This window comes from Amblyomma mixtum, chromosome 2, assembly GCF_055824585.1.
Source record: "Amblyomma mixtum isolate Tamu chromosome 2, ASM5582458v1, whole genome shotgun sequence".
Classification (NCBI taxonomy): domain Eukaryota; kingdom Metazoa; phylum Arthropoda; class Arachnida; order Ixodida; family Ixodidae; genus Amblyomma; species Amblyomma mixtum.
The window spans coordinates 114960024-114984073 of record NC_143013.1 but is presented as its reverse complement, the minus strand read 5'-3'; the positions used below and the strand labels follow the sequence as shown (position 1 = coordinate 114984073).

At 49.2% G+C, this 24050-nt stretch overlaps 1 protein-coding gene across 3 annotated transcripts; it reads right to left on the bottom strand.

The window, feature by feature from the left end:
* Window positions 1–693: 693 nt before the first annotated feature.
* LOC149360643 (uncharacterized) lies at window positions 694–23838 on the bottom strand. 3 transcript variants are annotated; one of them, XM_089572434.1, is made up of 2 exons: window positions 22594–23838; window positions 694–843 (listed from the first exon to the last, which is right to left on the bottom strand). In XM_089572434.1, the coding sequence occupies exons 1-2, from the start codon at window positions 23789–23791 to the stop codon at window positions 830–832; spliced, it is 1212 nt and encodes a 403-aa protein (XP_089428560.1). In that variant the 5' UTR covers window positions 23792–23838; the 3' UTR covers window positions 694–829. The 3 variants fall into 3 exon arrangements, with proteins under 3 accessions (XP_089428560.1, XP_089428559.1, XP_089428561.1); XM_089572433.1 differs by having other exon boundaries at window positions 713–843; window positions 22506–23838; XM_089572435.1 differs by having other exon boundaries at window positions 729–843; window positions 22608–23838.
* Between the last annotated feature and the right edge of the window lie 212 nt (window positions 23839–24050).

Here is a 24050-nt window from a genome sequence, read left to right as displayed (position 1 = left end):
GATGCCGGTGCCGCTGCAGCCTAGCCCACTGAAGAGTCGGTCCATGCACATGGCTTTTATATCCCTGGCAGGTGACATCATAGACCAGCAGTGCAGCGAGATTGGCTGGTCCAACGAGAAGTTGGCGAGGTGACTGGATTGCAGACATTTGAAGAAAGCGGGAAGCCCGACGCTATCACGCAGGGTATCAGCTGGCAAGTCCAAGGGCAAGCACACGGTGGTATCCACGTGCGCATTCAGAAGCGAAGGAACCAAATCCGACGAGATGATTCCGCAGGGGCCGTAGTCAGCAAAACAAGCGATGAACTGCATGAAGAGCAAGCAGCGGTTAAACATGATGCCGGTGCCGCTGCAGCCTAGCCCACTTTAGAGTCGAAGCTTAACATCTTAACCACACATCAGTGACACAAGCAGGAACACTGCGCTTTAGGCTTTCGCCTCACCCCAATTTAGGTCAAGAAAGTGCCCCCCGAAATTTTTTTCAACTGGCAGTAACGCCTGCGAAGCTCGAATATCCGGCACATTGGTTTGTTATGCTCTGAACTATTGCAGCAGACGCCCTCAATCACAAAAAGTTTTATTACCTATATAGTTGATGTTGAATGGGGAAAGCATATGAAAAACAAATATTGCTTCGTATTACCCAGAACAAATGTTTACTTTCACGTCAAGCATTGGTGCCACCACCAAAGGGGCCACCTAGACGTTGGCTGTGACATTTTCGACGGGCGCAGAGCCGTTCTCCAGGTGGCGTCTGATCCAGCCCATGTAGTGAGAGACGTCGGTGTAGAAAGAGTAGCTGTTTCTTCTGCAATACTTGCTTCCCCAGCTAACGATTCCAATCTGCGAGACAAAACAACATTTGAGATTAGGGGCATTACATGAATGTGTCATTATTACTCATACAATAAGGGTGAAGAGAATCCTGCGTTTGGACAATGTATGGTACAACGTTAGCATTTTAGTGCACATTTAAAGCACAGTATTTCGAAAGCATAATAGTACATTATATCTTTCATACGATAGGCTCCAATCCTCAAATGAGCATTTAGCTACCGTAACACAAGTCACTGCGCAGTACTTTTCTGTTTAAAACGACACTGTGGAGACTCAGAAACTATGTACGGTCTCTTGGCATCTGTGCATAATAAAACAATGTTGAAGAGGAGCTTGCAAAGTTTCGTGCCGCGTAAGAGTGAATACGGGCATTCTACGGATTACATAAACACACCAGGGCCCATAAACAAAGCACGCAGTGTGCCATCTTGTAAGTGCAGTTAAATATTGAAAAGTTGTGTTATGTTGACTGCAGCCTATTAATCTTAGGCGGCGCTGCCACAGAGGTTATCCTTGCGTTCGTAAAACGCAATGCGTGTCCTAGATAACAAAAAGCAGCCTGAACAGAAATGCGCGATGCGAGATATTTGGTATGAGACGGCTCCAACCAGCCCATTACGCATCTTTGCTGCCTGTTGTCTCCGAACGAAGAGGCTTGCATTGGTATAACACACAAAAAGTACCTGAGCATTCTATCACTGCAGTGAAAAGCGTAAATATATACGTATGTGTAATACTATGAATTGGTCCTTGCACGGAGATTGTTGTGCTTCAAAGGTTATGGCTGTAGAAGTGAAACCTCTGTGTATACATAAGTAGTTCCTACTCAAAACTTTTCGCTATTTTTCCTGGACATCACACGCTTATAATAAAAACTTAAAGGGACACGGCCCAAGCAACACAAAACATCTTAGAAACACTGAACCAGCTCGATATGGCTTCAGATGTCTTGAGCTACATCAGAACGCCTCGCACACGTCGACGGCAAAAAAGTTTTTCACAGACCTCTTTGAGATGGATGCAGCAGTACGTTTCTTCAGAACGGTTTTCTATAAGTTTACCTCAAGATCACGTTAAGAAGACGCACGTATAGTTCAGGCAATTGGCAGAAAGCTGCCGCCATGGATTAAAGATAATGCAGATCACGGGAAGTGTGTTGAATATTCGCATCTTTTATTCGAAGGAATGAATGAAACACATGCAAGTACGCGCATAAACTATTAGGTGGCTATGCTTTACAGCGATATTTTTACTCCATTTTGTAAACAGCAGGCGCACAGATGCGAAAACTCCGCTTGGTACCCCAACTCTGAAAGCGCGTTTTGTCCTATGCACTCCGAAATCACACTAATCACAGTTCACATCGCGCACAACTAGCTCACCACTTGTAAGGCTGGACGAAGTTAAGCGAATTATGAAATTTGTTATCGGTTGCGAACGTGTCTTCGTTCTGCCTCGGCTGGCCACGAGCAGCGAATGCTGCTGTCGCGCCATCGCCCCCTTCTTCCGTGCCGCCTTCGCCAAGTCTGGGCACTCCTCTCACGCGCATTCTTCCGCTCGCATCCTGCGCGCCGCAGCTTGCTCCTTGGTGTCGCTCCACTTGGCGGAGATGCAGCCAAGTCTGGCTACGCGGGTCTAGCCGTTTAAAGCGAAACAAAAAAAGCTTCTTGCGAGTTTTAAGAGCTTCTCTTTACATGGAATCATGGTACGCAGTTTAATTATTGTTTTTATCTTCTTGCTCTCTTTTTTTTTCAATTTTAGGAATTTCGTAGCTTGATCATTTGGCGTCGCAATCACTAGCGGGTGCTTGCTACGCGCGTGAGTTGAACGCTCCTAACGTTTCTCTGCCTTCTTTGTCTCGCGCTTCTTGGTGCTACTTGCAGCTGTTTGGAGTTTCCCCCGATAACCTTTACTAACAGGGCTGGGCTGAAATGTGAACCTCGTTTTCTGTAAAAGTAAGTCACTTTCCATTTCTTGTGTGGTGCAAGCATCAACCTTATTGCGACTACGACGCATATGCGCCTGACTGAACCGTCGGCTAGTGTGTCGCTCCTTTGTATGCAAATCACAAAACTGTGCCAGCAGGCGTTTCATTCCAAAATGTAATGTTGAATGTATTGAAACGTCGCGTTTCGATTTTTGTGAGCTGTCGTTAAGTAGGTAAAGCTAGGGTTCTTTACCCATATTTAACCTCCTTTATGAGTTGCTTTCTATGAAGGCCGTCAATAAGTTGGTACACTTGAAAAACCAAATGTCATCATCTGAGCTGGCAACGTGATGTAGCTTCAAAGCGACCAGATTTGTTTGAACACAGGTAGGAAAGACGCAAATTTCTTCTGCACATTGAAGTCTGCTCAGATGCATTGTGACAGCATTTTCTTCTTGCTAGCAACTCTCTTCTTTCCTCGAGAGTGCCCCAATTCATCTTAAGTGGTTACCATCAGTGACAATCGTGTTAAGAAGGCTTTGGTTAAGTCAGCAGTTAGTAAAGGACACCTAGTAGTCCAATTACAGTTCTTTTGCGGAAGTTGTATTTTTTTCATAAAATTCAGTTATTGCACTCATAGGCCAGGTAAGCCAAGAACTCAAGCAATATATTGTAGGTGGCTTGTGTTGTTCCAGCACATGATTAAAATATAAAACTACACTTTGTCACTTAACTATGATTGCTTGTTTCAGTTCATTTGATGAAGGCTACCGTAAGCTATTTAATTTGGTGCTTGCCCTTTTATAGGATTGTTGCTAAAAAAACGCAAAGCGTTGTGCTTTCTATAAGTCTGCAGTAATTTATGAACCCAGACAAAAATATAAAAGAACTCAGGCAATCGTGAAAATCCAGGTGCATTACTGCATGGACTTGTGGGACTTGTCAAACTTTTGTTTCATTACGATTGATAGTTATGACACTGAGTAAATAACTCAGTGGTGCTGCTCTGTATGTGTGGTGGCTCTATGACGATGTAAAGAAGTGTCAACTTGGCATGCAGGCCTTCCAGAATATTTTGGAAAGCCATTACAATATGCACAGGTGGTGTTGTCCATGAATTCACTCTGTACACGTCTTTTGGGGGGTAGTCTGTCCAACAGTGGTTTTCAGAGAACCTCCTGACCTGCTCAGCTTCTATGTTTTGGTAAATACTTTTTACTGCTGACAAAGCTATTCTTTCACTTCCTGCTTCCTTGTATTGGTGTAGGCTGTTTGCAAAAATATATTTGAAAAATTTTGTTGTTGGCTGTCCTGGTCTTGTGGCATAGTTAGGCATGCAACAATTGGCCAAAAGAGCAAGGGCTTGGGTTAGTTTAAAACTAACCCTAGTTTAAAAACCTACGCCGTGGCCTTCATTGGAATTTTGTCATCGCCGACGTCATCGAGCCAATCATCGACTCGCACTTTTTGGCGTACTGCAACCTCCTTAAATGGTTTGTTGATAGAAGGTTGCGGCCAAGTACTACACCAGGGTGGCCAAATCCTGTTCTGGTGAGGAAGTGCGTTGTCTGTTCGGGTCACCGAGATCAGGCCTGACTCCAGGCCTGGTTATGCAATTCCATCGACACGCGTAGTTTTTTTATCCGATGGAGAATTGCGTGGCACCGGGATTCGAGCCCTGGCCCTCTTTCACGCGAGGAGGATGCTCTACCTCTATGCCATCGCTGCGCTTTCACCTATGGGGCAAAAACGTGGAGGCTAACAAAGAGGATTGAGCTTAAAGGGGTGGAGACACCAAATTTATGGTTCGCGCGTTCTTAGTTTCAAACGTTTCTTATGGCTCCAGGAAGCATGATACACTCTGAAAGATTCATATATTAACAGTGAATAATTTATTATCGCATTTTTAGGTGAACGATTTTTGGTTTCGGTTTCGGAACGCCGAGTTGGACAATGACGTCACAGAGGGGGAAGATCAACTACTTCGCTTGGTCACGTGGGCCCACAAAAGTTGTGACGCACCTACTGCTGCACCGTCTGCTTTCTCACACACTTGCTGACCAGCGCATGAAAAAAACAACGGCATGGCTAGTCCCAGCAGCTCGGATTCTGAAGGATCTGATTCCGACGAGTGAGGACATCGACTTTTTTTGATCGCACGCTAATATCGCCTTCGCGGGTTCGCGTGAGGATGCGAAACACTTTGCAAAATGCTAGTAAGCATAGCTGCGCCGCTATACTGAAGCTGCGCACACAACCGGTGTCACACTTCGCCGCCGTGCAGCAGTACCTGAGCGCTGCTTGGGATGGTGTACAAATATCAGAAGAAAAGACAAGATCACCTTGTTAGCAGAACTGCTACCTCTACTCGAGCAGCGGCAAAGCATGCCTCCTTATGTTGGGAGCTTTGGGCAACGGCACCGCTCGCGGGCGCTCCGGGCGACAACCTCTGCTGCTGCCTGGCTGCCGTGGTCGTCGCTAGGCCTATAGCCTGTTTCGCAAGCGGCCGGCACTTCGGAAGTTGCCTGCGCTATAATAAAAGGCCAACTTTCCAGACACAGCTTTAGAGTCAACAGCATCATCTCACAACAAAATAATAGTATGGTCAATCTCCTCGACGCCTTCGGCAGCGGAGCTAGCGGGCGCCAGGCGAGCCGGTCCGCAACGTCGGGCCAGCGGCAGCTGCCAGACGGTTGTACCAAGAAATTTGCTCATATCACAGTTGTTACCTCTACCAGCAGCTCAGTATTGGTCAGCGATCCTCAAAAATGACTCTTTTTTCATATTTCTTGTCCCATGGTTTATTATTTACGTCAAGAACAATCTCTAGCTCGCTTTTCTGACCGGCCGGCAGGCTCGGCGTACCTCACGTCCGCACAAGAAAATACAAAACAACCATGCTACCAGAAAGGATGCTTCCTAGATTCGAGATACGACAGCATGACTGTACTAAAAGTGGATCTTTCGGCAACGACACTGCCTGCGGCTACGCCGGGCGACGACCTGCGCGCTGGTCCCAGACTGCCCTAATCTTCTAGGCCTAGCTGGTTTCGCATCGACTCCGCAGCTGAGGGCGCTTCGGGACTGGCCAGCGCTAAGAAACGTGCTGCGCTCGGCGCCCCTTTACTGTGAACTCGTCCCATAATAAAAGATATGTTCGATTTCCACGACGTCTTCACCAACGGAGCTAGCAGACGGCAGGCGAACCGCACCAGGTAGCAGCAGCACAAAACCGGCTATGGGATGAAATTTGCTTGCATCGCAGTCATCACTTCTACCATTAACTCGGTATTAGCCAACGATCGTCAGAAACGATGCATTTTTGATATTCATATATCCCAGGGTTTGCTATGAACTTGAACAAACAATACTATCGCGTTCTTCAGATGCCGGCGGTCGGCACCAAGACTGGCGCAGGCCATCCGGCTCCAAGTAGTACGCCCTATGTCATAATGACGCTGCCGCTCTCCACGCTCGCATGGCTGCGTGCTACCGTTGCGGCACACTGGGGCACCGGGTGGACAACTGTCCCACCCCGGTCAAGGAAAGATGCGGCCTTTGTGGCCAAAACGTGGGGCTTGGTACTGAGGGGATGGCCCCCCACGTCTGCAATCCTATCTGTTTAATCTGCGGGGGCCCGCACCTCACCAGCTCCCGCGAATGCACCGCGAAATTCATCAAGTTGCCGCAGCCAGGGCCCAGGACGCCACCCAAGGGAGCCAATGCCGGCGCTACACGGGGAGGGCGGCAGCGAAACAACCAGAAGACGCCACGGCGTGGCGTGATGCCTCCCCCTTGCAAGACAGCAACAGTAACGCCACCACCCGGAGCAGCGGAGTTCCCAGCTCTCAGCGCTTCATCTGGCGGCGCCGCCTGCAACCAACCCAAGGTAGGCAGCTGGGCGAGGGTCGCCTCCTCTCCTTCCCCTCCTCCCTCCTCCCCCACCAGCACCGCCGAGACACAGGAACTCAAGCGCGAGCTCGCCCTCTTGCGAGCTCAAAACGAAAAACTAGCCAGCGAGCTTAACTCGCTCAAATCCCAATTCCATACTCCGCCCGCGTCGAGCGACGAGGCAGAAAACATAACAGACAGGGAGATCCCTCCTCCTGTGGAGAGTCGCGCAGCGGCCCTGGAGACCCGGGTGACCGCAATTGAAACACAATTGGCTGACCTCCCCAAAATTATCCATGACACCATCGCGCGTCAGGTGGAGAGTGTCATCGCACAGGTGACACAAGCCGTAACGCACATTATCCAAAAATGGATAAAAGATAATCCGCGCGTCCTTAAACGCGTAGGACCCATCAGGGACGCTAACCGCCCCTCAAAATTCAATAGAGCTATTCCCGATGAGTTTGACTTTTCGGAAGACTCTTGCACGTCTGCGCCGGGCACTAGCGGACTGGGGAGTCTTAACAACGTGACCCCACCCTCCGCCTCCGACCATGGCCCCCAACCCTAAGTCGCGAGCAAGAACAACTCAGCCGCTTACACTAACACAGTGGAACTGCCGAGGTCTCAAGGACCACAAGAAGCGGACTCATCTCCGCCTCTATCTTGAGACCTTTGAGTTCCTCGTCGCCGTTGTTGCCCTTCAGGAACCCGCGCCGGTGCCAAACTAACAAACTACACTACATTTCAACACAACCCGCAGACATGTATACTTGTTCACAAGCGATACACTGCGCAGGAGGTCACACTTCCCACAACACCGTCTTTCCCATACACGATGGTTTCAGTGCTGCCCCTAAAGCGGTCTGACCCACCTGTACACATTCTAAATATTTACTGCCCACCGAAACTTAACAACGTCACGTTCAATGAAATTTTCACTCAAGCTATGCAGGTGGCGGGTAGGGATCCCCTCCTAATCGTCGGCGATTTCAACGCCCCGAGCAGGCTATGGGGATACCCCCGGGAGGACAGGCGTGGGAGGAAGCTTGCGGAACTTCTTTCCACACTTGGACTCACCCTGCACACTGACCCCGCCAACCCAACACGTGTCGGCAATTCCATTCAACGAGATACTTGCCCGGACCTCACATTTACACGCAACATACGACATGCCGACTGGCTGAATACAGAGGACACTCTAGGTAGTGATCACTGTATAATCAACACAACCATTTACATGCGTCCCCTGAAACGCCCACTAAAACAAGCTCGTATCCCTGACTGGACGACTTTCCGCACCTCTCTACCTATTGTAGACCCCCTCCAGTCGGGATACGACGCCTGGTCCAGATCGCTCACTTCTACACTCACACAACACGAACAGCAGATACAGCTTACAGAAACACAAACAGACGTGGACAACCACCTTCTCCACCTTTGGGAGGCCCGTCGCAGCCTCACGAAGCGATGGAAGAAACAGAAACATAACAGACGCCTAAAGAACCGCATCCTAGAACTCACACAACAGGCAGCGGAATATGCTACTCAGCTAGCCGACACTAACTGGGTGGACCGGTGCAACGCGGCTGCTCGCCAGATGTCTGGCCGCAACACGTGGCGCCTGTTCCGCGCTCTCATCGATCCAATACAAACACGCACGGAAACCCAACGCCAATTACATAGGGCCTTGCACAACTTTACAGGAACGACAAAACAACTAGCGCACACGCTCAGGGATCGCTACCTGTGCACCACTAAGGAACCCCGGCAGGCGGCGTACTCGTATGCAGGCGAAGAGAACACGGAGCTGGACAAGCCGTTCCAGCTCCACGACCTCCGGGCGGCCTTGAGCAAAATGAAGCGGGGCACTGCACCCGGGCGCGACAAGGTTACGGTCAAGCTCTTGGCCAACCTTCCCGACGCAGCCTACGCCGCGCTCCTCAAATACATCAATAGCATTTGGGACGGAGAGACTCCTCTCCCTCTCGATTGGAAATCGGCTCTCGTGACCTTTATTCCGAAAGCCGGCAAACCTATTGATGTGGAGAACCTTCGCCCCATCTCCCTCACCTCTTGTGTCGGCAAGCTGATGGAGACGATGGTGCGCGACAGACTCTCCGATTTTCTAGAAACACAGCACACTTTCGCGGACACCATGTTCGGTTTTCGCCCTCACAAGTCTGCACAGGATATACTTCTGCAGCTTCACCACGACATCTTAGATCCTGTCGAATGTCCCCACAACGACAAGGTGGTCCTGGCCTTGGATCTTAAAGGCGCATTCGACAACGTCAAACACGAAGTAATCCTGGACCACCTCAGTAACACCAACTGTGGCCACAAAACATTCAACTACGTAAAACAATTTCTTACAGACCGTCAAGCCTACATACGCATACAAGATGCGGAACACGGGCCATACACCATCGGCTCGAGGGGAACACCTCAAGGCGCGGTCCTGTCTCCCCTCCTCTTCAATTTGGCAATGCTTCATCTTCCCTCCAAATTGTCCTCTTTGCCCGGGATGCATCACGCTCTTTATGCGGATGACATTACAATCTGGGCCACGCAAGGTAACCTGGGCCACATGGAATCCTGCCTGCAAGCAGCGGCGACCCTAGTCGACGACTACGCGGCCTACTGCGGACTCCAGTGCGCCCCGTCGAAATCAGAATTTGTGCACATACGTCCCTCCCCTCGGGACACAACCCCGCTTTGCATCAGTCTCCCCTCGGGACCGATCCGGGAGTCCAAGGAGATCCGCGTCCTTGGTCTCTTCATACACCACCAACGCAGAGTCGACACCACCCTAGCCAAACTTCGCACGGTGGGAGACCAGGTGGGCCGCATGGTCCGCCGGGTCTCCAACAAGCGGGGCGGTTTACGAAGCAAGGATGCACTGCGGCTTGCCCATGCTTTCGTAACGAGTAGAATCCTCTACTCAACCCCCTACTTGCACCTGCGCAAACATGATGATGACCAACTGGAGGTCATCCACCGGAAAGTCATCAAGCGGGCTCTCGACCTCCCGGTCACCACGTCCAACCAGCGACTTCTGGCCTTGGGCGTGGTGAACACATTTCGGGAGCTTCGAGAGGCCCACTTAGTCAACCAATACACGCGTCTTGCACAGACCACGTCCGGTCGCCGCCTCTTGGACCGGCTACACATCAAACATGACTACAATATTGAGGAAAGGGAGAGAGTGCCAGCACCCTGGAGACGCGCCCTCCGGGTCCGACCCCTTCCCCGCAACATGTCCAGAGAAGACCATAGCGGTCGTCGCCAGGCGCGCGCGGAAGCGTTGGCGCGATACTATGGTAACCAATAACATGTGTATTACGTGGACGTTGCCGGCCCACACCACGGGGTGTGGTACACGGCCGCAGTCGTACACAACACAAACACAGTCAACGGGCTCACTTTCAAAGCCTACAGCGCAACACACGCGGAGGAGATTGCCATTGCTCTTGCTCTCACTACTCCCAAGTCGAAACACATCATCACCGACTCGCGAGGGGCCTGTCGGAACTACGAGTTGGGCTGGGCTCCCCCGCTTGCCTGGCGCATACTGGAATATAGCTGTCGATCTGAAGATCCAACTCCACGCAACCTGATTTGGGCCCCCGGTCACCAGGGACTCCAGGGAAACGAACAGGCCGATCAGGCCGCCCGCGCACTCTCTCCCCGGGCTATCTCCCTGTCCTTGGAAGGGTACTCCCAATCAGACAATCTGGCCATTACATTCAAACAAATCACCGATTACTACAAGGAGGAGCACCGGCGCTACCCGGCCCCTTGTAAGGGTCTGGATCGCGCTGACGAGCGCCTCCTCATCAAAATTCTTACTAACACTGTACTGTGCCCGGCGGTGCTTAAACATTTCAATACATCCTTTGATGGCGCGTGCCAGTTCTGTGGGGAGGTGGCTGACACCTTCCACATGGTTTGGGCGTGTCAGTCAAACCCATCTATCCCCCCCAACCCCAACCCCACCAGAGAGGACTGGGAGGCGGCCCTGCTCGGCTGTCAGGACCTCAAGACCCAAAAGGCCTTGGTTCACCGAACGCGGGCGGCGTTGCTTGCCAATGGGGCCCCGGAATAGGGGCTCCACCTAGTATTGTTAGGGGAAAGGGCCAATAGGACCTACCCCAATCACCTCTCTGTAAATATTTATTGTATTATAAATGTTTTTCACCACCACCACCGCTTTCCGTCGTTGCGTTTGCCGCGAGCGGCCCGCCGTTGACATCTATCAGGCCGGACGCAGGCGACGAGCTGGAATCGGACGTTGCGATGCTGTTCGCAACGGCGCGCCGCAGATCGCGCTCACTTTTCGCACATGTGTCCCCGCCTTTAAGCATAGTTCGGCAATACATTGACAAAAACTAACCGAGCGAGTAGCGGTTAGCAGCAAATGCGGCTCGCTGGTGGGTCGACTGCGCTCACGCGGCTGTGCCCCGCTCATCGTACGTCACTGTATTTTGGTATGACGTCATACTTTTTCTACTTTTTGTGACGTCATCGTTGATGGCGCTAGCGATGGGTCTAGATTCTTAAACGTTTGTTGTGTCCAACACCTGGCGCTGAGTGCCCTTGCATACATAAGAATCCCTTAGGAGGCTTTTTATAGCTTCAAAATTTGGTGTCTCCACCCCTTTAAGTTAAGGACAACGCAGCGAGCTTTGGAAAAAAAATGAAAGGTGTAACGTTAAGAGATCAAAAGAGGGCATGGTGGGTGAGGGAACAAACGCGGGTTACTGATGTTCGAGTGTAAATCAAGAGAGAAAAATGGGCTTGAGCACGGCATGTAATGCGACGGCAAGATAACCGCTGGTCCTTAAGGGTAACGGAGTAGATTCCAAGAGAAAGAAAACGTAGCAGGGTACGGCAGAAAGTTAGGTGGGCGGATGAGATTAAGAAGTTTGCGGGGATACACTGGCCGCAATAGGCAAATGACAGGGTTAATTGGAGAGACATGGGACAGCCCTTTGGCCTGCAGTGGGTGTAGTCAGGCTGATGATGATGGTGATGACAACCTCCTTTCGGACTGCCGCCACGACCATCTCATCGACGCGACAACGGGGCATATTTCTCCAGGACAGCGAACGACTACCCACCAGCCAAGAATCAAAGTACTCGGTGTAGAAAATCAATCACCGTACGACGCCATCCTCGCTGAATTTCCCGGTTTGACGCGCTCTAGCTAAAGCCCCTCGATAATTTGAAAGTAGCGGCACTCTCCTCCACCCCGCGTTTTCCTCCTCGAATATCCTCGCCCGCCGGCTGCGCGCGCTGCACACGGCACGCTTTTTTGGCCATCGCTCGCTCGCCCTCCGGGCAGTTGGCTGACACATGCGCGCGCTCTTAAGTACGCGCTTTTTCCACGTTTTGTTATTGAATAAAAACACGAGAAAGACATGCGACACGCGTGACTACCACGAGCCACATAAATTAGCGTCTCGTACGCGCAATGAAAGTGCCAATTACGAGCGCTTGCGGCACGAACAAAACCACTTGCTGCATACATCTCACATCCTTTCTTTTTAACTTTTCAATACCGTATGTCTCAACAGGGAATAGTATATGAAGCATAATATTTACAATATATTTGAACATTCCTGAATATTTCCAGCATACCGATGTTTAGTTAAATGTAGATTAACTTCGAACTAATTATCGCGGAAGTACAGTTTATGAAGTTGTTCACGAGTGGAGTTTCAGAAGTGGGATGGTTGCTGGGAACAAGCTGGGGCATTTGCTTCTATGGCCGTCCTAAAATGTTTAAGGTTCAGTCTGAGTTTGGCACCGGGCAGTGCACATGCAACGGCTTAATCGTTTTTGTAGTAGAGAATTTTCGCGGTGGCTTAAAAACGAATATGAACTTTTTTCTATTAAGCATGAAACGACTTCAGCTCCCGCTGTCGGCGACCTTGAGGTGATGTCGAGCCGAAGCCGAGAGCCAAATATCCGCGCACCGATTTTCCGTCATCCAAGGAAAGTGTCCGCACCTCAAAATTTGGCCCTCTCAACCACCAAAATTTGACCTTGTCCGAATTTCATCAAAATTGGTGTCAAGCGCAATTTTAATATGACCAATTCAATGGTGAGCTCCAAAATTAGGTTGGCTAACCCCAAAATTTGTCTCTCCGGAACCCATAAATTTGACGTCGTCCATATTTGACCTACATTGGGGTCCCACCTAATTTGACTAGGGGAAACTCAGTGTTGGCTCCAAATTTAGGTAGACCACCCCCAAAGTTTAGCACACTTGGGCATTTTCCGCCCACATTCTATTCTTTTTTAAATCCGCTTAAAGAGATGTTACGTAAGGAAAGGAAAAAACTGATAGCAACGACCGTGACAAAACCCAAGAGAAAGTTATGGGGTTGTGCCTGAATAATATAAGTCGTGAGTATAAATACAGTCACAATATGACACACAGTTTTTCAGATGCAATGTTTATTACAGATGAGTCGTGTAGTTTTACGCCAGAAATATACCTAAAAAACACGAATAAGCCAGCTGTGGACATCTGTCACCCGTTGGGTGCAGTCCTCAGAACAAAACACAGAAAACAAAAACATATTTAGGGAAATGAAACAGCTCAGATGTAGGCCTACAGTTTTTGAGCGGATGATGAATTCAACAAAAGGCTACGCGACCATGCTCACCTAAAGCAAATGATCACAAACTGTAGCAATGAATATACAAAAATGGCATGCATTGGATATTTACAATACTTGAGTACATTCAGGCAACAATGGAAAGTACTGAAGTTATTAAAAATGAATTATTTATGTGAATGCAATATGAGGTCTTTTCCGAGAATGTGGCATTGATAATCTCACCTGGTAGAAGCGTAACGGTTCAGCAAAACAAGAAATAAGCGTAGATCATTAGACAAGTTGAATTCATAAAAAAAATCTAGGTTAAATCTCGCTCGGGACATGCGCCACATTACTGCGATGTGCACCATTACCAGAGGTTCGAAAAATTTACCGCACCGCGGACACCGCTGCACGCATACCAACACTTTTGCTTGTTATAACACGTTGAGCGGAACCATGAAGTGACAACAATAACACGCATAACAACGCAAAATGATCAGTGAATTAAACGTGATGTTGTTGGCTTTGTGATGCGCATGCATGCAGTTTCAGTATACACAGTCACTTGGAAGAAATGCACAGTTGCTCGCAGAGGTGGGCAGTCTTCGTCGTGGTAAAGTTCTTGCGGCCGATGTTGTGCAGCCGCTTTTTTCTTCTAATGCTGTCTTTCTTGCCGCTCGGAATCGCGGAAAGAACAAAGGCTTTTTCACGCCGGCTTGCGCACTGAAATGCGCAGCAACTCGGCGTAGCGCTGCACTAAAAGAGCCCGAATAACGCGTAGTGCAAGCGCGCAATGCGCTTGCATTGTGTCATAGCAGCGGCGGCTGGCCAAAAAATGGCGCCGACGAAAAATGAAAACACAAAAAGAGCGAACTTTCCGCGCGCTTTTCCCGGAGACCGCCCGCGGAGCCAATCACCGTTGAGAAAAGCGCCGATGAGAGAGGTGAGAGAGGAGGATCGGCGAGGGTGCGCGGCGCGGCGGCATAGTTCACAGAAAGACGCTACTTTCAAATTATCGAGGGGCTTTAGCTCTAGCGGGTTGCCACGTGATGTGCAGCACACCTCTGTGCTATATCCGGACCACCCCAGACCCCCCGGTTTTCTGTCGCGCCTGTCGCCTTCCTCCGGACCGCATGAGCATAGCCAAAGCAGAGTTCGAAGCCATGCTCCGTGAGGGAATCGCCCGCCGCTGCGACGGCCCACGGATCTCGCCACTTCACCTTGTCCCGAACAAGACCGAAGGCTGGCGGCCCTGTGGGGACTACCGTGCCCTCAGCGCCCGCACCATTACGGACAGGTACCCCGTTCACCACATGCAGGACTTCGCCACCTTTTATGGCTGCCACCTTTTCTCCGTGCTAGATTTGGTGAGGGCCTACACGCAGGAACCCGTCAACCTGGACGACGTCGCGAAAACCGCAATCATTGCCCCTTTCCGCTTCTTCGAATTTCCCTTCATGAGCTTTGGCCTAAGGAACGCTGGGCAAACTTTTCAACGCTTCATCGACGAAGTCGTCCGCGGCCGCGACTTCTGCGTCTTTTATGTTGACGACATATTGGTCTTTTCTCCTAACGGCGACGAACACCAGACGCACTTTCGTCTACTTTTCCAACGCCTCGATGACCACGGCCTACTCGTCACTGTCCCAAAGACACGCTCGGCGCTTCAGTCATCAAATTCCTCGGCCATGAAGTTTCATCAGAGGGAACTCGACCTTTGCCTCAACGCATCTAAGACCCGCAAAATTATCCCCAACCAACGACCGCTAAAGACCTTCCTGTTTCCTCAGCATGCTGAACTTTTACAGGCGTTTCTTGCCACACGCAGCCGACTACCAGGCTCCCCTTCATGATGCCTTGGCTGCTCTACGAGGAATCCAATCACGTGGACACCGGCTTTAACGCAACTTTTGGAAAATTAAAAAGCTGCTTTCTTCACCGCCACGCTTCTCTCCCATCCCGTGCCAGACGCTCTTTTGGGGCTCTTCACAGACGCCTCTAACTTCGCCGTCGGCGCCGCCCTTATGCAACGCGTAGACAACACCTGGCATCCCTTGGCGTTCTTCTCCAAGAAACTCTCAGCTCGGAAAACGACCCCTTCTGCGGCACGGCCCACAAACGAAACCACGACCCCCGCCTCTTCGAGTTCGCCAGCTTAGTACAGAAAACTTCTGGCGATATACGAAGCAGTTCAACACTTTCGCCACATTCTCGAAGCACAGCACTGCACTATCTGCGCTGACCATAAGCCTCTCACCTACGCCTTCTCTCAACGCCGCGCCAAACTCCCGCCGGTCCAGCAGAACCAGATCTCGTTCATTGCCCAGTTTACCACCGACATCAAACATGTCAGCGGAATGGACAACGCGGTCGCCGACGCGCTTTCACGTGTCGCAGCTATCAGCTCTTCGCAAATAATAGCTGACGTCCTCGCCGAGGCTCAGACTACGGACGTAGACCTGCAAGAACTTCTAAAGGGCGGGTCCTCACTACAGCTTCAACAAGTCCCCATACCTGGATTGACAACGACTACACGTGTAATCTGACCCAGATGCCTTCACGTGTAATCTGACCCAGATTGCTGACAGACCAACCAGGATCTGTGCCTCTGCATCCCGCATACTTGACCTACTGTTCATTAGTTCTGCCCTTAAGTGTATTTCTGTTGATGTTTTGAAGGGTGTATCTGATCCTAATCTTGTTTCCTGTGTTTTTTTCTTATCAGTTTACGTTGACAGCAAAAAGCGTCCCATGGTTGTGAAAAATTTTAATAGAGCTTATGATGTAGGAATTTTTGATTTTCTAGAGACCCAACTTGACAGCTTTAGGGCTGAGGAGAATGTAAATGTGTTATGGTGTATGTTTAACAAGATATGCCTCCATTGCTTTGCAATGTATGTTCCTAGTGTTATTAAGAAAAAAAACATAACCCATGGATTACGCGGGATATTATCCACACTAAACGTAAGCTGAAGCGAATGAGGCGTTCACGTAATTAGAATGAGTCTAATGAGAGCATGCTAGGCAGTCTATTGAGAAACAAGATCAATCAAGCTAAGGATTCCTTTTTTAATGTTACGCTTGGGCGCTTTCTGAGTGAAGCACCGGAGAAGTTCTGGCGATACATTAATGGCGATAAACAACGCGATGTGTCATTAATAGTTGATGGTTCACCTTTCACAGGGTCAAAAGATACGGCTTGTGTGTTTAATGAGTATTTCCAATCAGTGTATACTGATAAAATCTCGAGTTTTCCTTCTAAGCCAGACGGCTACATTTCTTTAATGCCAGATGTTACTATCTCCCGCGAAGGTATTTTGAATCTTCTTCTGAAACTTGACGTCAAAAAGTCTAGTGGGCCTGATAACACCCCTCCAGCGTTTCTCCGCCGTTACACAGAGTGGTTATCACATTACCTGGAGATTATTTTCAACGCTTGTCTGTCTCAGTGCGCAGACCTGTCGGAATACAAAAACCGCACGAGTCTTACTTGTTTTAAAGGCAGTGACCCATCTCGCCTATCTAATTATAGCCCAATATCTTTGATCTCGACCAGTTGCAAAATGTTCGAGCATGTCATCTGCCGAGCTCTGAAGAAATTTTTGGAATCGACCCATTTTTTATGTGATGAGCAGCATGAATTTAGTCGTGGTATATTTATTTATTTATTTATGTATTTATTATACCCTCAGGGTACAAATGTAAATTATAGAGGGGAGGGGCGGATGCAGAGGCATACACACTGTACACAAAAAAGTTCTCAGTAAAAAATATATACAATCTCTGTAAAACCAGTACAAAACAAAAGTAAGCATACAAAAAGAATGAAAAAGAACAAAAGGTACAAAGAGTAAAATACGAAATCGGTAGCGGTGTTAATAAAGACAGAAAAATATCACAAAGAAAACAAATAATAAACAAGGAATGCAGTTCCTAATAAACAAACAGTCGTAATGGGAATATGAACACCATCTATGAACGCCATGATGAGGATGTGAGCACTAGCTATGAAAAAAAACTTTGAAATGCCGATTTAAAGTTCTAAATTTCAGATATGCTTGTTAGTGATGCTGGTAGGTTATTCCAGTCATTGCTTGTCCGAGGAATAAACGAGTATGAATATGTAAGCGTATTTGAGTGTGGAATATGTAGCTTTTTGCTGTGATCACGGCGAGTTGAAATGTGTGACGTTGGATGAACCCAAAGGTAGCGCAAGGTTGCGTTATGGTGGTATATTTTATGAAAGAGAGACAGGCGAGATAGCTTTCTTCGGGTCGAAAAAAGTGGTAGTTGTAAGTAGGTTTCCATATTAGTAACACTAGCAGTCCTTTGATAGTTGTTTAAGATAAACCGGGCTGAGCAATTTTGTATTGCCCCAAGAGAATGTATGAGTGTTACGTGACCGGGATCCCAGACAGATGACGCGTATTCAAGCTGTGGACGAATGTAAGTTGTGTACAATAATAATTTTAATGATGATGGTGCAAGGCGGAAATTACGGCGTATATATCCAAGGGTGCTACTGGCTTTAGAGATGATATAATTGACATGCAATTTCCAAGATAGATTATTAAGGCGGAAGCCTTTAATGTCTCATCGTTGTAAGCAGCACTTGTCGACAGAAAATTTCACGCTTTTCAATTGGTGGAAACGGTCGTGACGTCACAGTGCGCGAATTTCAAACGGGGCCAATTGTACTTTGGCTAGTAACCATGCAACCAATTGAAGGGATCGTATAGTGATGCTCCAAGTAAGTGGGACTGACCTTAGTTAATTGCTTAATTACCCAATTAGCCTAATTAGCCTTACTAGTCAGGCCATATAAATAAATAAAACCGATTAAGAAATTGGTCGAGCTCAGGAATCGAACCCCGGACTTCGGCGTGAGAGACGAGCATGCTATCCACTCCGCCATGCCAGCTTTTTTTTTTCTTTATTGCCTGTCTTTGGCTCATGACATTGCACAACAAAAATACACATAACGCTATATACATACGACACTGTCGTGGTCGGCCAGCACGAGACTGGCTTCGTCAGCTTAAAATTCCCGCAACATACACAACGGCTCTAGTCTTGAGAGCCATCGGGAGGCTCCGCAGCTGCTTTTTGGATTGCAACAAACCAGTCCATGCTTTCCCGAAAATAAATTCGGGCCGGTCGTGCGTCTTTGTCACAATGGTAGCCTGCCATTCTGGAGCGCCATATACAGTGGAGGCCCAAGAGCATTATGAGATCAAAAGGTGCCCCATCCTCATTATCAGTGCTTAAATAGCGAATTCCGTGCGCGTCAAGTGGTAGCTCTTTCTTTATGGTCCTTTGTAACACGTCCCAAAAATAAACCCCTTCCCAGCAATGCAAAAAAACATGGTCTATTGTTTCAGGCTGTTTACAAATTAAGCAGTTCGATCCCCACGGTAAAAAGAAATCATTTCCCTCTAGAAACTTTTTAACTGGTAACGTCCCGGTGTGTAACTTAAAACAGTCTTTACTCCTGACTGAGACTGAGCTTAGTTAATTGGGTGGGTTAAATAATTAATTATATATTAATTAATTAGTTAGTTATGTGGGACTGACCTTAGTTAATTGCTTAATTACCCAATTAGCCTAATTAGCTTTACTAGTCAGGCCATATAAATAAATAAAACCGATTAAGAAATTGGTCGAGCTCAGGAATCGAACCCCGGTCTTCGGCGTGAGAGACGAGCACGCTATCCACTCCGCCATGCCAGTTTTTTTTTTCTTTATTGCCTGTCTTTGGCTCATAACATTGCACAACAAAAATACACATAACGCTATATACATACGACACTGTCGTGGTCAGCCAGCACGAGACTGGCTTCGTCAGCTTAAAATTCCCGCAACATACACAACGGCTCTAGTCTTGATAGCCACTCGGGAGGCTCCGCAGCTGCTTTTTGGATTGCAAGAAACCAGTCCATGCTTTCCCGAAAATAAATTCGGGCCGGTCGTGCGTCTTTGTCACAATGGTAGCCTGCCATTCTGGAGCGCCATATACAGTGGAGGCCCAAGAGCATTATGAGATCAAAAGGTACCCCATCCTCATTATCAGTGCTTAAGTAGCGAATTCCGTGCGCGTCAAGTGGTAGCTCTTTCTTTATGGTCCTTTGTAACACGTCCCAAAAATAAGCCCCTTCCCAGCAGTGCAAAAAAACATGGTCTATTGTTTCAGGCTGTTTACAAATTAAGCAGTTCGATCCCCACGGTAAAAAGAAATCCTTTCCCTCTAGAAACTTTTTAACTGGTAACGTCCCGGTATGTAACTTAAAAAAGAAAGTCTTTACTCCTGGTGGCACCTGCATTTTCTTCACCCTTTTTAAAACATCCCCTCCCGGGCCTCCACTGTACAAGGCCCTGTACATGGGCTCTGGGAAAACAATATAACAAAGATCATTGTACAACTTTTTCCTTTTGCTTTTCCACAAATAATCGGTGGAAAAACGTGCCGAAAGAAACCGAACGCTTGCTACAATCTCTTTGTAGTAACCAAAAGTTCCACCAGAGAGCTCTTCTGTGGATACCACAAACTCCGGCAGCAATCGCCGCAGCTTCACTTGGCACACGGTGCGCAAGAACGGGTCTGTGACGTCGCGAAAAAACAAAAAACGGTTCACCAGTTGCCTTAAGAAGAGGTGCCCTAGCCCTAGCCCCCCATCTTTTACCCTCCGGAACAGGTTCGTTCTGCTACAACGTTCCCATTCGGACGCCCATATGAAAACTGCAAAAATCCTGTGTAGCTTCTGAACGTTCACACGCGAGCAATGCAAAACCTGCATCACATACCAGAGTTTGCTAATAAAAAAAAGATTGCAGACTGTAGCTCGGTCACGTGCGTCTTTAGTTTGCTCTTTCCAATAGTCCTCGCTATCGCGATAAGCATCGAGCGGAACGCCCAAATACTTGCCAGGGGTCGTCGCCCACGGTACGTTGGCGAAATGGTCCGGGTGGGATCGCCACCATCCATGCCAGAGGCCAAGGCACTTGGACCAGTTAACCCCGCTACCTGTGACTTCGCTGAACGCGCGTACACACCCGAGAGCTTCACTTATGCTCCCCTGATCAACCGTAAATACTGCAACGTCATCTGCATAGGCCAGCAGCTTAACTTCAGCTGCTTGTAACCTAAAGCCATTAATACTATTGTTTTCTATGATTTTCATGCACAGCGTTTCGATGTAAATACAAAACAAGAGAGGGCTGAGGGGGCAGCCCTGACGCACCGAACGCTGCACGCTAATGGGGGCCCCAAACTCTTGTTAACAATCAGTCTCGTCGTGCAGTTTCGATACGCCAGGGCTACACCCTTACGGATAACTGAACCGACGTTCACATGGTCTAAAACGGTAAACAAAATTTCATGAGAAACACAATCAAATGCCTTTTCAAGATCAATCTGAAGCATCGCTACTCGCCCATTGATGTCGTCACAGCTTTCAAGCATACTGCGCGCTTTGTGAATGTTGGAAAAAACTGAGCGCCCTTTGATTCCACATGGCTGGTGGGGTCCAACAATATCAGATATCACTGTCTGCAGTCTACGCGCCAATACCTTCATAAAAATTTTGTAGTCCACATTAGTGAGTGCTATGGGTCGATACGCTGTAACCAATTGTAATTTCTCTATATCATCCGTTTTAGGTATGAGCACTGTATGGGAGATCCCAAAAGACGGAGGCAATACGTTTATTTTATAGGCTTCATTGAAAATTGTACACAGCACTGGGCAATTTCGTGCTTAAATTCTTTATAAAATGCCGCACTGAATCCATCTGGTCCTGGTGATTTTCCTAGGTTTAACTGATCTATCGCGTGCTCTACCTCGCTGTGAGTTATTGTTAGTTCCATTTTCTTTTTGCTTTCTTCGTCAAGCCGTGGCATTACACCAAGAAACTGATGCGTAAAGGCTACTGCGTCTACAGGAATCGATGAAAAAAGCCTCTGGTAGTATTCATTAAAGCTTCTTTGATGTGGTCAGTGTCTGCCGATAAGATACCCCTCAATTCTATTTTATCGATGTGATTTCTTTCAGCGCGCGCTTTTTCTAGCCCAAGAGCACGTTTCGATGGCGCTTCACCAGCAGCTGTGTCTTCCGCCCTTGCCCTCACTAGTGCTCCGCGATAACGCCGTTCTTCCATAAGCTCTATCTTTTGTTTTGTTTTCCTGACATCTTCTATCCATTTCCCAGGCTCTTTGCATTCCTGCTTCATCAGCGTTTGAAGCAGTGCCCTTAGCTCAGCTTCGTCTTGTTTTTCCTTATAACGGATACATGTCGCCCTTTCTATTGCTTTGATTTTTAAAGATTCTTTACTTAGCTCCCACTGTTGCCAAATCTTCAGGTTCTTGCGCGGATTTATTTTACCTATTTCATCCTTTACTGCTCTGTAGTAGATTTCGTCTTGAAGAAGCGTGTTGTTTAGCTTCCACATTTCCCACGAAAATGCCTTGCTTCGGTTCACACTTCCCAGGCAGCACTCAACTAAACAGTGGTCTGAGAAGGAGACTCCCACAACTTCATAATGGTTGAAAACAGGGGCAAGGTCGACTGATGCGTAAATGCGGTCCAGCCGTGCATGGCTTGAGCCCTGGAAATGAGTGAACTGCACTGTCCGCGCACCCTCAATAAGTTCAGCCACATCCTCAAGGTTTCCGTTCTCGATCATTCGCATCAACACTTCAGTGCTCCTGTCTCGAAACCCCCGGATGCTTGACCTATCGCGCGCATTAAGAGCACAATTGAAGTCGCCTAATACAATGAGCCGCCTCTCCGTACAAAGGCGCTCTTGGAGGCTTTGGAAAAAGGCAACCCTTTCCTCAACCACATTCGGCGCGTACACAGTAACAATGCGCCACTCATTGCCGTTCAGACAAAAATCAAGCACAATACACCGGCCATACACACACGAAAAATAAGCCTGCACCTCTAGCCCCGGCATCTTCTTTACAAAAAGCACGCATCCAGCCGATGTTCCCACTGCTTTACTGACGACAGCATAAAATCTAGTCGTGAAACGTCGCACCATGCTGTCGGTTCCTTCGTTGCCGTCCACTTTCGTCTCCTGCACGGCCAATACATCTATCTCGCGCTCCGTAATAAGTCGGTACACCTGACCTTGTTTTTTCCTTGCCGCCAGGCCCCTCACATTCAATGTGGCGACTCTAAAGGCGGAGGCTGGAGCCATTTTTACGCAAGAGGAAGGAACCAACAGCATGGTGCTTACCTTCCACGTCTAGCGCGCCGCTAGACGCCACTGTGGCCGCCGGTATCATCCGGCGCAAGAACATCAGTCTGCTCGAGTAGGACCTTGCCTGCGGAGGAGTACCATTTGTCAGCAGCATGGTTTGGGCGTGGCCGTAACGACGAACGCCGGGCTTGAGTCGTCTTTGCAGGGGGCTCCTCGACGCCGGGTGCTACCACTTTGTCCCCTTCAGGGCTGGCCTGGTCATGGGAACGCTTCGCCGGGGTGTTAAGGGGGGGCGTGACGCTTGTTGTGCGGGCGCCGGTATTCTCGTGGTGGTCCTCGTTCAGGTCCTTTCCCTCGACGACTACGGGCTCTGATGGGCACGCTCCGTTCTCTGGCGTCTCGTTAGAGACGCCGAGGGAGCCTCCCGTCAGCTGTTGGCTCTCTGGTTCGTCGGCCGCTTTGGTGTCGTCACTGGGAGTCCCTGACGTCGCAAGTGTGGAAGCCGACTTGCCCGCCTCGTCCGTACCAGTGGCTGCTTCCTCCTCCTCGGCGATGTCCATGAGTTCCGCAGTGTCGTTCGCCTTTCCGACCCCGTTAGCTGACGCGTAGGTACGGACGCAGTCCGCGTCCACGTGTCCGTAGCGCCTGCACAGGGAACACCTGGGCACCTTGCAGTCGCGGCGAACGTGACCCGTGCCGTGGCAACGCAGGCACTGCATCGGTCGCCCAGGGACAACAACGAGGGCCAGCTCACCGGCTACTCGGACCTGGTGTGGCAAATCATCCACCTTAATTCCCGGCTTCAACTTCAGTAGCACGGTCCTGGTGGTCGAGCCTTTCTCCTTCAAGCCTTGGACACGCCAACGCTCCCGCGTCACCTCCGTCACGTTGCCGAACGCTGCGAAAGCAGTCCGGATGTCTTCGTCCGCCACACCATGCAGCATCCAATGCAGGCGCAGCTTTACCTGCTGATCTTCAGGGTCGAAAATAATGCACCGGCGCCCTTTCACTTGTAGCTCTTTGCAGGCAGCAAGTTTCTTCGCAGCTTCTGAGGTGCTCTTCGTCACCGCCCACACGTGGTTAATCTGATACGCCCCCAACGCCACGACGTCGGGGAGCGCACCAGCGTTGGCCAGGGCGTCCCGAAAATCTTCCACCCTGTAGGGCCTCGCTCTCACGTCTCCGTGAAGAAACACCGTGTTAAGAACAACACGTCCTGTAGGCAAGGTAGGCAACACAATTTCATATTCCTGATCTGCGTCGGCAGCTAACCTGTTTCCGCGGCCAGCAAGTGCCGCTATCGCCGCTCCGCCGGAGCTCATGATCCTGCGTCCGTCACGCTCGGTGGCCGGAAGCTCGAATGATCCGCCATGCCAGCTCGATCGTTTGGAATCAACAAAGGCGCGTCTAGTGAATACGGTGTCTTCACTCACTCTCATCCTCTTCCATTCCCTTCCGGCGAGGTTTAGGTGTCCACCGACAAATGAGAGACAGATACATTTCCTTTCCTCAAAAACCAATTTACCGACGAGCGAGGAGTAGAATCGAGTGGGCGATGGCGTTCTATGGACTCCTTGGCAG

Coding starts and splice junctions, on each gene's coding strand:
- LOC149360643 (XM_089572433.1), bottom strand. CDS start 23,791: ATGAGCTCCGGCGGAGCGGCGATAGCGGCACTTGCTGGCCGCGGAAAC.